The 12,757-nt window shown below is 66.5% G+C and overlaps 3 protein-coding genes across 3 annotated transcripts; 2 read left to right on the top strand and 1 right to left on the bottom strand.

Moving 5' to 3' along the window:
- Positions 1-630: 630 nt before the first annotated feature.
- On the top strand, positions 631-4,412 carry CHLNCDRAFT_143318 (hypothetical protein; the record flags this gene model as incomplete). Its single annotated transcript, XM_005849898.1, has 8 exons — positions 631-710; positions 847-1,045; positions 1,180-1,468; positions 1,692-1,863; positions 1,934-2,314; positions 2,934-3,118; positions 3,393-3,712; positions 4,386-4,412. 8 exons carry the CDS (start codon positions 631-633, stop codon positions 4,410-4,412), a joined length of 1,653 nt encoding a protein of 550 aa, XP_005849960.1.
- Positions 4,413-5,175: 763 nt separating this feature from the next.
- On the top strand, positions 5,176-9,193 carry CHLNCDRAFT_143317 (hypothetical protein; the record flags this gene model as incomplete). The annotated part of the gene is made up of 17 exons (XM_005849897.1): positions 5,176-5,256; positions 5,435-5,501; positions 5,604-5,740; positions 5,888-6,040; positions 6,206-6,264; positions 6,406-6,437; positions 6,559-6,681; positions 6,818-6,915; positions 7,127-7,198; positions 7,341-7,428; positions 7,611-7,651; positions 7,931-8,003; positions 8,111-8,259; positions 8,397-8,464; positions 8,587-8,644; positions 8,803-8,908; positions 9,024-9,193. The coding sequence occupies 17 exons, from the start codon at positions 5,176-5,178 to the stop codon at positions 9,191-9,193; spliced, it is 1,575 nt and encodes a 524-aa protein (XP_005849959.1).
- Positions 9,194-9,343: 150 nt separating this feature from the next.
- CHLNCDRAFT_7476 (hypothetical protein) lies at positions 9,344-12,354 on the bottom strand (the record flags this gene model as incomplete). The annotated part of the gene is made up of 10 exons (XM_005849642.1): positions 9,344-9,483; positions 9,657-9,804; positions 9,943-10,095; positions 10,235-10,447; positions 10,720-10,845; positions 10,936-11,067; positions 11,274-11,440; positions 11,592-11,779; positions 11,924-11,999; positions 12,156-12,354. Coding segments are annotated over 10 exons (1,542 nt in total), but the record flags the coding sequence as incomplete, so codon positions are not given.
- Positions 12,355-12,757: the final 403 nt, after the last annotated feature.

Genomic DNA, 12,757 nt, shown 5'->3' with positions numbered 1-12,757 from the left:
CGATCGCCCCTCCTCTTCCACCCCCGGCACCGCCCATCCCGCCGCTCCCTCCACCGACGCCGTCTGAAACAATGACATCTCCATCATTACCACAGCATCCACCCTCGCCGCCTTCTCCGCCTCCACCCTCGCCGCTGCCACCTTCTCCTCCACGACCCAGCCCACCGCCGCCTTCACCACGTCCTCCCTCTCCCTCTCCGCCGACCCCGCCGCTGCCTTCTCCCCACCCACCATCTCCTTCCTCACCCCGCCCTCCAACGCCCTACCCCTTGCCTCCACCGTCCCCCAGGTGCGCACTGTGCCCCGCAGTGAGCGCAGCCATGATGCAGCCCCTGCTGGATACCTGTGGCAGCACATCCCCGCCGGCCCCACACATGCCATGCCTTGTGCTGACCAAGCAGCTGGTGTGGGCTGTGCAGGCCCTCGCCGCCGCCGCCGCCCCTGCCCTAGTAAGTTCCCTGCTGCCAGCGGCTGCCAGTGGGTCTTGGGGTGCCAGTGGCGGATGGTTTGGCTGCTGCCTGGGGGGCACAGGCGCAAGCGCGGCCAAGTTGTGTGCTGTTTGTGAGCGCCAACCTTCCGCGGCAGCCTGCTACCCGTGCCACAGCCGGCTGCCAGGCGGGGTGCTGCCTCATGCCCGGCCTGCTCCCCTCTGTGCTGTGCAGCTGGACGGCCCTGGGGTCAACAGGCACAGGCCCCACCGACTTTTTCAGGTGCCTTCTGCCCTCCCACCCCGCCCTCCACGCACCCCCTTGCACTTCTGCATCGCGTGTGTGCCAGCCTCCGCCCTCCCATGCCCTCCAGCCACCACAGTGCCTGCCTGCCTCCATGCCTCCCCTCCACCCGCAGCTTGGCCATTCCCCTCAACGCCTCTCCCATCCTGGCCTTCCGCGACGGCGCCGCCGCCAACAAGACCAGCGTGAAGCAGTGGGGCGGCGGCGAAACCTGGGCCTTGCTGGGCGTGGCAGGGTTCAGCGGCGGCTCTGCACGCTACATCTCCGCCGCCGCCAGCCCAGACTCGACCTTCCCCTTGGTGGTCGCATACCAGGTCAGTACACGCTGCCATGCTGGCCAGTTCGCAGGCCGGCACCGAGCGCCGTCGGCTGCTGAGGCTGGAGCAGGAGCATGCAGGCGCCCATCTGGCGGCCAGCTGCCAGCTGGCCCCCCTTCTTTCCCCTGCAGGACGCCGCCGCCGCCTCCAAGCTGACAGCCATGCGGTACGACTCCGCCGCCACCGGCTGGACCCCGGTGGGCAGCCCAGGCGCCTCAGAGGCGGCAGTGTCGGATGTCTCCCTGCGCGTCGCCACCTCCAGCCACCGCACTGTGGCGGCGTACCGCGACGCCGCTGGCGGCGCTGATGCCGCCACCGTGCAGAGCTTCAACGGCACGGCCTGGACCACGCTGGGCCTGCCTCGGTTTTCTGCTGGCCAGGCCTTCTACGTCAGCGTGGCCCTCGGCTCTGGCAACGGTGGTGCGCCGCGCTGATAGAGGAGGGAGGGAGGGCAGGAGGGCGGTCTGGGTATGGAGGGAAGGAGAGGGAGCAGGCAGGGAAGGAGGCAGCGTGTCCCTGCACCTACCCGCCCGCTGCTCACCAATGTGCCCACCCGGGGGCCATCCAGCGGCGTGCCTCACACCCCCCATCCAGGCCATGCCGCACCCACCCTTTGCCACCCCTGGTGCTGCTGCTGCCGCAGTGCATGTGGCCTACCAGGACCGAAGCAACGGCGGCCGCGCCACAGTCATGCGCTATAATGCCGCCGCCGCCACCTGGCTCCCCCTGGGCGGCGTTGCGGGCTTCACCTCCGCCGCCGTCTACTACACCAGGCACGGCGTGCTCTGCAGCAGCCCAGCTGTCGAGCAGCATCCGTCAAGTGTGCAGTTGCTGCTGGCTTGCCAACGCCCACCACGCCCCGCCGCCGCCGCTGCCGCCGTGCAGCCTGGCGCTGGACAATCAAAATGTGCCGTACCTGGCTTACGTCGATGCCAGCGTGGGGCTGCGTGCCGTGGTGCGGCGCTACGTCTGCGGCACCTGGTCCCTGGTCGGCTCCGCCCCGCTGTCCCCCGGCATCGCGCACTCCACCTCGCTGGCCCTGGCCTCCACCGGCCACCCCTGGGTGGCGTATGTAAGCCAGTCGGAGGTTGGCTGGCTAGCAAGGTATGATGGCACAGCCTGGGTGCGGCAGCGCTTTTCCACTGGAACCGTCCACACCTCAAGTGAGATCGCCACCCGGTTCAGCTTTGCGCTGGGCGCTGGCGACCAGCCGCACATCGCGTTGCGAGACAGCGCCGACCCTGCGCACGTGGCGGTGCTACGCGGGTGAGTTGGTGGCCTTGGCCAGCCGGCTGCAGTTGGCTCACCCTGCATGCCGCTGCTGCTGCTGCCTGCTTGCATGCCCTGGCTACTGTCGGGACCGTGCCAACCTGTCGGTGGCATGGCGGTTGAGCGGTGCTCCTTCCATGGCCACTCCCTCTGCAGGCAAGCGCCTCCGGCTTCTTCCTCCCTCGACATTCCTCCCTGGTGAGCTCTCTGAGCCTCCCTCCCTCGACTCCTGCAGCGAGCAGGCCGACTGGAAAGCTTATTGCCTAGCGCTTTCTCATATGGCAATTGGGGCCTGCCCTGCATCAAGCCACTGCGCAGATGCCATGGCAGGCCCGCTGCTGCTCCCGCTGCTCCCGCTGCTCCCGCTGCTACAGCAGCCCCCTTGATGCCTGCAGCCCTCCCAGCCCTACGCCGTTGCCTCCCTCGCCCCGGCCTCCCCCGCCCTCGCCAAGACCTCCTCCACCCTCGCCTCCGCGGCCGCCCCCCTCCCCACCGCCCCCCTTGTAAGCACCGCTGCTATGCCGCTGTTTCATGTTCTTGCAGCCACCACCACCACTTGCCGCTCTCGCGCGCCTTTTGCTACCCCCCCACCCACCTGCCCTTCCGGCGCTTGCAGCTGGCAAGATGTGGGGTCCCGCCCTCTGTGGGACACCGAAGTGGCCAACCTGAAGCTTGCGCTGGGGCAGGACACGCCGTACCTTGTGTTCAGAGACCTGTACACTCCCTTCAAGGCCACTGTGCTCACACACAACGGCACCGCGTGGGCGCCTGCTGGACAGCCCCAGCTCAGCCCCGGCACAGGTATGTGGACTGGTACCCAGTACCATTGGGTGCTCACAGGGGAGGGCACTGTGGCGGCATTGACCGGTGCAGTCCACTCCCACCTGTCGTGTCGGGGGATGCGCAGCCTGCCACGCTGGCTGCTGTGCTCCCCACGGCCCCAAAAGCGGCTTTGGGTGGAGGGTGTGCTGGCCGTTGCCAGCTGGCTCAGGCCTGGAGCTGTTGGTCTGCCAGCCGCCACCACCCATCCACCACCCCGAAACCTTCACATGCACCTCCTTCCCTGCCCGTGCAGCCTACTATCCCAGCATCGCTGTCGCGCCCAACGGCATCATCTTCGTTTCCTTTGCTGATGGCAGCCGGGGCGGCAAGGCAACTGTGATGCAGCTGACCAGCCCCACGGGGACTTGGCAGTACGCTGGTACCGCCGGCTTTTCGGCCGGCACCGTGAGATGGACCTCGGTGGCTGTCTCCGCAACCAATGTGCCGTATCTGGCATACCAAGATGCGTCGGCGGGCGACAAGGCGCAAGTCCGCTTCCTGTCGGGGTCCTCCTGGCTCACGCTCCCCATCATGGACACCAACCAGGGCACCTTCCACTTCTCTGTGGGCGAGGTGAGCTGTGGCCTACCCTCCAACTGCGCAGCGCCCACAGCATCAGCCAAGGGACCCAAAACTTTCTACCTGAGCATACCCGTTCGTGGTCCCCTCGGAAACGCTTCCCATCGTGATCGGGGAGTTTGGGCCGTTTGATGGGATTCATTCATTCAGCACACAGACCGGCCGCCTCTTGCTCGAGGGCGGCCCACTTTGGCCTGGGCCGCCCGGGCCGCCCTCCCCCCCGGGCGCATGTTCGGTGTTGGAGGGGTGTGCCCAGCGATAGGGGGCCCCTGAAGGCATGCGCCGAGGCCGGGAAGCGTGGTTCGGCGCTGCTGCACGCTTGGCGACTTGAACAGAACCGCGTGCCGCCGAGCTGCGGCCGCAGTTTCCGGCCCACGGTCTACGGCCGCAGCCACGGGACTCGGCGGCACGGCGTTTGGGCCCAAGCTTGCTGCCGGCGCCGCCGTGCCCGGGGGGCAGCGCGGCGGCGGCGGCACGCTGCGACGCCCCCGTGCTGCCGAGCTGCGGCCGTAGTTTCCTGCCAGAAGCCCACGGCCACAGCCACGGGACTCGGCGGCACGGCGTTTCGGTCCACGGCTTGCTGCCGCCGCCGTCGCAGGGGTGCTGCCTGCGGCGGCGGCGGCACGGCGTTTGGGTCCACGGCTTGCTGCCGCTGCCGCCGCCGCAGGGGTGCTGCCTGCGGCGGCGGCGGTAGCGCACGTGGCAACCCCCCGCGTTTCCTTGCCTCCCATCCACCGGACCCCGTCCTGCGCTTCACTTTGTTTAGGGAGGGGCTGCTCACTGCTCATTGCTCATTGCTCATCGCACACTGCTCAACGCTCATTGCCCTATATCCCACCCAGCCGCAGGACTCCACTGCCGCCCGCGCCCCGCCCCATCTGGCCGCTTGCGCGCCCCATCCCCCCTCGATGGGGCCCGCCCACACCGGGGCCTCCCCCCTCCCGCCCACTGCTTTCTCAACGGCCCCGAGCCGGGGCTGCCCTCATTGCATACATAGTGCGCCTTTCCCTGCTTTTCTAGTGACCTAGCGTTCCGCACTGCCGTTTGGCCAGCCCATGCTCCCGTACCGTTGCGTTTCTCCCCAATGCGCCATGCCACTTTGCCAGTCATACACACGTTTCGATGCGTGCCCTGTCAGCTGCTTGCGTTGCATGTCGCCTTGCTCCACCCCTGTTTTATTGCTTTCTCTGCTTTCGCCCGGTTCCCGTCCCGTTTCGGCGGGGAGTCTATGTTGCAAGCTAGTTCTTGCTTTACCAGACTTTAAGCCCACACAAGCAAGCTACAGTGCGTACGCCCTGCGGTCCAGCGGGTTTAAGCTTCCGTCAGCGGGCGGCTTCCCGCCCGCCGGTTGCCGCCTTGCGTCGGGACTTTGCTGCGGCCCCCTGCCATCTTTCACTTTGTGCTTGCTATCGTGCATGCTGCCTGCAGACACGGTGACAGTACGGACTGCGCACGCGATGCAGTTCCTGCAGAACGCATCTGCGCTGGCCGATATCGGCGTGCGGGTGGAGGAAGTGCCAGTTGGGGAGAGCAGCCAGGTGCTCATCCTGCTGCAGCCAGCCAGCGAGCTCAACTGTGGACCCGGCCAGCTGGAACCTGTAGCTGCTGCAAAGCACCCTTGTGTACTCTCTGGCAGGGCCGGTGGAATGCCCCCCGCTGCCCGGGGGAGCGTCCCGTCAGCCGCCGGCCTGCCTCTGCGCCTGCTTGTGCCTGCAGGTGACACTGTTCCAGGCGCTGCCTGGCGAGGTGGTGTTGGTCTTTGAAGATGCCTCCTTGACTTCCAGTGAGCACTGGGCTGCCCTTGCCAGCAGCTTCTTGCCAGCACCAGCATTGTCCCGTAAAGCCATGCCGCGTGCTGCCCGCCGCCCTGCCTGCCGCCCCGCAGCTGCCAGCTGGGCCGACAGCACCGCGCGGGTGCCATTCCTCCAGCCTTTCGTCTACACCTCCCAGGCCCCCACCGCCTTGCTCGACAGCTGGGCTCCGCTCAGCGAGGGCAACTCCACTGCTGGCGAGCTGTCAGAGGTGATTAGGGGCTAGTGGGCTGGCTTCCTGGCTTGTTGCACTCACGCTCCTGTTGTCACCCCCACCACACTGCCACGCACATTCTGCCCTACAACCGTCACACCCCAAACGCACGCCACACGCCATGCGCTCGCCCACCCCCTGCAGACAATCAGTGCCTTCATGGAAGGGGAGGAGGTGGTGCGGGTGATCTGCGTGGGGGAGGGGCCCTCTGGCGGCCTGGCCGTGCTGTGCGGGCCCTGGGCTGCGCTGCAGTACCCAGAGGCAAACGTGGATGTCGTCACCTTTGACACACCCTTCGTGCGTTTCCCACGCCGGCATGCCCCCCAACGGGCCGACTCCTGTGAACCCTGGCAGCATGCATGCGCGTGTGCATGTGCAGCGGCGGTGGGCGGCGGCGGTGGTGTGAGACCGTCCGCCCTGCCTCAGCATCTTCTCCGCCTGCCCTGCACATTGTTTGTGCAGGTGGGGTTCAACCCGCAGTTCGCCTGGAGCTTTGAACAGCTGGTGGTGCTGCACTACATGTGAGCGGGCAGCAGCCGTTGGCTGGAGGTCCAGCCGCTGGCTGGAGGTGTACTGCCTTTATGCCGGGTGCCACCACTGCTGCGGCTGCAGCTGCTGGCTCCTCTCGTCATCCATTCCGCTGTCGCGGTGGCTGCCTGCAGGTGGCCCTTTGCCGTGCCCGCCACCACCGAAGGTCGGCTTGCTCCTTGCCATGCCTGCCTGTCTGCATGCGGTGTCATGCTTGCTCTGGGCAGGGCAACCACCAGCACCCCTGGCCAACCGCTGTCGCTCCCCTGGCCTTTGCTTCGGTGCAGCCGGCGTGCTGGCGGCGGCCCAAGCTGTCAACCTCCTCATTACTAAGGACATCCTGCCTGGGGCGGTGCGCCTACCCAACCTGCCCCCCTACGCGCCTGTCGGCATCCAAGACCCCGGCAACAGTGAGCTGGCGGCGCCACGCAGCAGGCTGCCTGCCTCCACGCTGAGAAGTGCCTTGCCTGCAGGCGGCGCCTCTCTGATGCAGCAGGAGGCGTGAGCAGGGGCTCACGCCTCCTGCTGCTTGCTGGCTGGGCGCAGAGAACTTTTCTGAGGTGTATGCGATGCTGGGGCCCGACCCCACCCTGCCTGAGGAGTACCAGCTGCCGCCCTCGGACTGCCCAGTCATGTTTTGCAAGGTGAAAGGCGGGGTGCTGCTGGTCCTGTGCGGCTGGCTCTGGCACCAAACATGGAGCTGCAGACTGTACCGGCGGTACTGGCGGCTGGCAATGCATGATGGCTGGCAGCAGTACTGAGCAGATTGCCATCCAGCTTGCTGGCTGAGCAGATCCCATCGCAGTCCCGATCCCACTCTCCCGCCCGCTGTGCTGCATGCAACACGTGCCGCAGACGCGCCCGCTGCTCGAGGGCTCCTGCCTCTCTTTCGACAATGAGACGATCCTTGGGGGCCTGCCGTACACGGTGCTCCCTTGCCGCCACTCACCACCAACTGCGCTGCCAGCAATGCTTTTGCCATGTCACCAATGCCGTGCCCCTGCTGCTGACACGTGATGCCGCCCCTGCTGCTGACACGTGATGCCGCCCCGCCCGCCCCCTGCGCCAGGTCCTGACTGATGACAAAACAGATGCTGATGCCATCGTGGCTTGGGATAACACCACCAAAACCGCCCATTTCCTCTGGAAGTATACAGGTGTGCGCATAGATGTTCTCCCAAACGCGCCCACTGCCCAGACAGGCCTGGACAGAGGCGCCAAACGCCCGCCGCCTCGCCAGCCCTATTTGGGCCGCTCGCTGCCCTGGTGGGTGGCATGCCTGGTGGGTGGCATGCCTGTACTCATGGCGTGCCCTGCCTTCCCCGTCTTTATGCCACAGAGGAATCACGGGATTGGTTTACCGACGCCAACGGGATCCAGGTGTGGAGGGCCGGGCCACGCCAACGCCGTGCGTGATGCTGTGTGCCCACCGCCAGGCTGGCAGCGCCGTGGCTGCCGCGCCTGTGTCACTGCTGTGGTGTGCACGCACTGCAGGTTGAGGGCTTCATCGAAGACAGTGAGAACATCCACCCGGACGGAGTCCACACAAGCCAGGAAGACAGCCTGACAAAGGCGCGCTGCAGCCACCTGCCCGGAAAAGCGCAGCCAGGCTGAAGTGCTTGGCCACAGGCTCCAGTTGCCCCTGTTCTCTTTCTGCAGCTCACAGGCGACGTGGAGGTGCATGCGGGGTTCTACAACCAGTTTAAGAGCCTGGCAATCTTCCCCGACAGAGGTGCGGGCTTGGTGGCCACCATGGTGGGTGGCAGGCGGGTGGGTGGATGGGTGGTAGGCAGTCGAGTGTCTGCCATCTCACCGAATGGTCCATGCCCGCGCACGCAGAGGAGGACAGCATCCTCAAGGCCCTGGAGTCCATCAACGGCGCCCAGTTCCCGCGCCGCGTCACCTGCTCCGGCTTCTCGCTCGGCGCCGCCCTCAGCGAGATGTGCGGCGTGTGGTCCTCCATCCTCTTTCCAGGCGCTGACGTGCTGGTCGCCAACCAGGCGAGCAGCGGTGGTGGCAGCAGCAGCAGGCACGTGCATGTGGACCAAATGTGTGCCGACAGCAGAGCCCAGCTGGCAGCTGCTGCCGGTGATGTTGCGGCCCTGGCACGCTGCCCTGCATGCAGGGCGGCCCCATCCCCGGAAACGAGGAGTTCAAGCTGGCGTTTGAAACCACTGTGGGGCGCGCCTACAAGTGAGGAGCTTGGATGAGGCTGGCGGCTAGGGAGAGCAGCTAGCTGTTCCTCGGGGGCAGCACAGCAAGGCAGCGCATCCCGCTGCCCGCCCCCACAGCGCTGCATCCTGTTGTGCCTGCAGGTACGTGTACCGCATGGATCTGGTCCCCAGCACCGCCCCCTTCAGCTGGTACAAGCGTGTGCCCGCCAGCATCTGGATCAACGGCTCCACCGCCCTGCTACAGGCGCGAGCGGGCGGCTTGCCAGCGCAGGGCTGGGCTGGGCGGTGGTCCCTTGCTGCCCCCTCTCCCCGTCCTGCTAAGCAGTGTGCCCGACTGGTGGCCCGCCTGTGGTGCAGGACCGGCCTGAGTGGGGCATCGGCGACCTCAGCTGGAACGACCACACATGCGACACCTGGGTGGTGCCCGACCCCGCGCCAGGAGAGGAGGAAATCATCATCGGATGTGAGTGGCTGCCTGCAGGCAGTCACACATGCCCCGTAGGGGGTAGCCTATATGCAGGCTATACGCTGCCCTGGCAGCGTGGTAGCAACATGCGCATGCCCCCCTGCCGCCGCAGATGTGCCGCGACTTTACGAAATCACCCGCCCCACCGTGCCCGCTTGGGTTTTTAACTACACCGCCCCCGTGGAGACGCCCAAGCCCGGCGCCACCTCAGCGGCGGCCCGGCTGGCGTGGCCGACCACGGCGCTGCTGGCCTCGGCCGCGGCGTGGCTGGCGGCGCTCTAGGGCAGCCCATTTTTTCTGCACTTGCAAACATGTTGATTCAACTAATTGTTTAGTAAATCAATTGCCATCTACAACAGCCAGCCCGGTAAATCATCACTCTGCCGCTGCAGCGGCTGCGGCCCGCTCTTGTTGCCCCTCGGCCTGCAGCCGCCGCCTCAGCAGCACGTACTGCACATGCCGGTTCCTAACGGCCGACAGGCGGGGTAGGTAGAACGCGCGGAAGAGCTGCGGCGAGCGCGCATTGTCTACAAAAGACAGCGCCGCAACCGCCTCCCAGTCATCGGTGTCACCTGCAGGGGAGGCAAGGAGGCACAACGAGGTATGGTGCTTCCCCTGCTGCTGCTGCACTGCTTGTGTCCACCACCACACCGACACCAACAGCAACAGCTGTACCTGCACCAGCAACATCAACTGCAACGCACACCCATGCACCACACACTCCTTCTGTCCATCTGTCTCTCACCGAGCTCGTCGATGAAAGCGCCGCCCTGGCCCTGCCCCTCCTCTTGCAACGTCACGGCGTAGGCGCAGCCGGCGGCGGAGGGCCAGTAGTTGGCTGCTTCCTCGCGGTTTCGGTCATTGAAGTGGGGTGGAGCCGCTCGGGTGCCGCCCTGCGGGACGCAGCACGCAGATGGCAGGGCAAACACCAATGGGGCCAATAAGACAGCCAGGACGTTGCGGAAGGGGCGCAAGCGCCTGGAACGGAGAGGGACGGCGGCTGAGGGTGCCAGCCGGCCCGCCCCGCGCACCTCTCCTGGGTCGAACTGGCGCGGCAGCAGGCCGGTGAAGCCCGACTTGATGAAGCGTAGGCGGCACCGGTCGCCGGGCAGGAAGAAAGCAGAGGGGAAGCGGTACCACTCAGCCCCGACGCACACCGCAACTGGCTGCCCTGGGCCAGATGCCTGCAGGAACAGAGGGCAGCCGGGTGGGTGGAGTGGCAGGGCCATGCCGCGTGTGCAGGCGGCTCATGATTGGGCGGGAAGGCAGCAGGCAAGGGGCTGAGGCGACGTCGAAAGGGCGGGCCTGGGCTGGCTAGCTTACCTCTGGCAGGTGCTTGTAGATCTGCAGCGGGGCGCCGTAGTTGATCACCAGTGCCGCTGTGCGGCTGATCGCCAGCAGGCAGGTGGCGGCGAGGAAGAGCGCCGCAGCGGCGCGCACGGCCAGCGCGGCCGCACGCCGTGGCAGCACCGCTCCCAGCAGGCGCCGCGCCAGGTCGAGCAGCGACACAAAGCTGGCCGCCGCTGCCAGGCAGACCTGAAAGCCAGAGATGGCAAGCGACCGGGGAGCAGTTGGGCCAGGGAGGAGTTCTCCAGCCTGGATGCCTGCCGAACCTGGCGGGCAACCACGTCTGCTGTGCCGTGGCAGAGGCAGGTCTTAAGCAAGGCGGTGGCACAGCAGGGCGGGGTACAAACGGAGGCATGGCAGCCCAGGCTACTCGCCAATACAGCCCTGCTTCTGCGCAGGCAACGCAGAACCAGCCTGGCAAGCAAAGGCTCCTGCCCAGCCCCTTGGGGCCCCCAGCTCACCAGAGGGTATGCCACATATAGGAACCGCTCCTCCTTGTGGGGCAGAGCCGTGATGGCTGCCAGCCACACATACAGCGGCGACACGCAGGCCAGCAGGCACAGCATGGCGCCGCTTCCGCCCGCGGCCTTGCGGCCCTTGCCCTTGCCCGGGGCTGGCACTGCGGCCAGGCCGGCGCCGCCGGCCGCCGCAGCGGCAGCCGCGATCAGCGGCAGGACCAGGGCCAGCGGCAGCAGGAGCTGGAAGTTGTTGAAGCCGTTTCGCAGGTAGAAAGCGGGGCCCTCCACGCCATACAGAGCGCTGTCGCCGCCGCCCACCACGTTGTACCGGACAAAGTTCCATAGGGAGGCCTGCGGTACAGCAGTATGTCCATGGTGGTACAGCAGTACAGTCCCCAGGCATTGTGAAGCAGGAGAGCCGACACATGCCCAACCTCCAGCCCCTCTAAAACCTCAGGAAACAATGTGGCGAGCTTGCAAGCAAGCCATTCCTGTCGCCCCCAGACACTGGCTCATCTCCAGCTGGCGCCAAGCATCCCGCTGCTCAGGTCACTCACCGTCCAGGCGCCATAGAAGTATCGATCCACCAGTACCAGCGGGCCCAGCGTCCCCACCAAGCTCAGCAGCAGCATGCCCACAGCCGGCAGCAGCGGTGCCGCCACCAGCACCCACAGAGCGTAGGGCAAAAAGGCAAAGCCCGCCACGCACCAGCCCCACACCACACCTGCGGGGCAGGGAGGGTTGGGGGAGGGCGGCATGGCGGCAGAGCGAGGGCAAGTGCCCAGGCGTGTCTGGCCTCGTGGCGCAGCTGTATGCCGCTCAGTCAGCCAGCCACAGACAACAGCCCACCCCACCAGGGCGGCACCCTCGCTCACCAATGGCTGCTGCGGCTATCACAGGGTAGGGCCGCCCCTCCAGCATGCCTGCTGCTGCCGCCGTCAGCGCATACATGGTGAAGGTGGAGGGGAGCATGCTGGTGCTGGCGGCAAACATGCCGGAAGAGACGCAGAGGAAGAGCAGCAGGGCGTGGGCCACCGCGGGACGGTACCGCCGCGCCACGGCCCTGCAGCAAACCAGATCGGGGAGAGCAGGCCAGCGACAGGAGGCTTGGGCGGGTACAGGCAGCTGATTCGCGGCCAAACAGGCGACCACAAACGGAGGGGAGCAGGCAAGTCGGGCGCACAAAGTAGGGAGCGAGCGGCCTCACCGATACAGCCAGGCCTCTGTGGCGGCCGATGCCAGGCCCAGTGCTGCTTTCAGCAGGTAGAAGCCAGCCAGCTTGCCTGTGCATAGGGCAATTTGTGCAGCGTGTGTTGGAGTGGCAGCAAGGAGTAAACTGTTGTGGCGAGGCAGGCATGGGGCCTAAGGCACGATGGGACACCATGCATCACTGCGTGTTGCATGCACAAACCCATCACAGCTGCCATGCTCACCCGTACGGCCCGCACCCAGCAGCAACGCGGGCGCCACGGCTGGCGGCGCGTGGAGCAGCAGATAAAGGTAGGAGCGGAGGGCAAACTGAGAAGAGTACTCCCAGGTTTGCATGCCGCTGCCAAACAGGATGTAGTGCAACGGCTCTAGGTAGTTGTACGTCTCGTCGCAGTCGTGGATGATGTTCAGAAAAGCGCTAAGGAGGCGTGCCGCCGCCAGCAGCGCGACGGCGGACAGCGGGGTGATGGCGGCGGCGGCGGTGGGGCTGCAGCACCAACGGCGGGGCGGCATCGCGGCGTTTGATGGCGCCAAGACGCTCAGCAACACCAACTGCTCAGTAGCTCAGCGCACCTGGCTCGCCCTCGAGTGGCGGTGGCGGAAGACCCATCCCCCGAACCCTCCGCCCCTTCTGCTCCTCTCCGTCGCCTCAGCATGTCTGATGGCTGCCGTTTAACGCATCGCTGCGCGACTTCGGGTCGTTTTGGGCTCCGCCTCCTGGCCGCCGCCCCAGCACTCTCAGCATGATGGCTTGCCGCCGCTTCTTCTCTCGAATCAAACACCGGATCAATTTACACGTGCCAACCGCATCTATGGTGCGCCGAGGCACTTT

Source organism: Chlorella variabilis (assembly GCF_000147415.1).
Source record: "Chlorella variabilis unplaced genomic scaffold CHLNCscaffold_5, whole genome shotgun sequence".
Lineage (NCBI taxonomy): Eukaryota > Viridiplantae > Chlorophyta > Trebouxiophyceae > Chlorellales > Chlorellaceae > Chlorella > Chlorella variabilis.
This window is presented reverse-complemented; position numbering and strand designations above follow the sequence as displayed.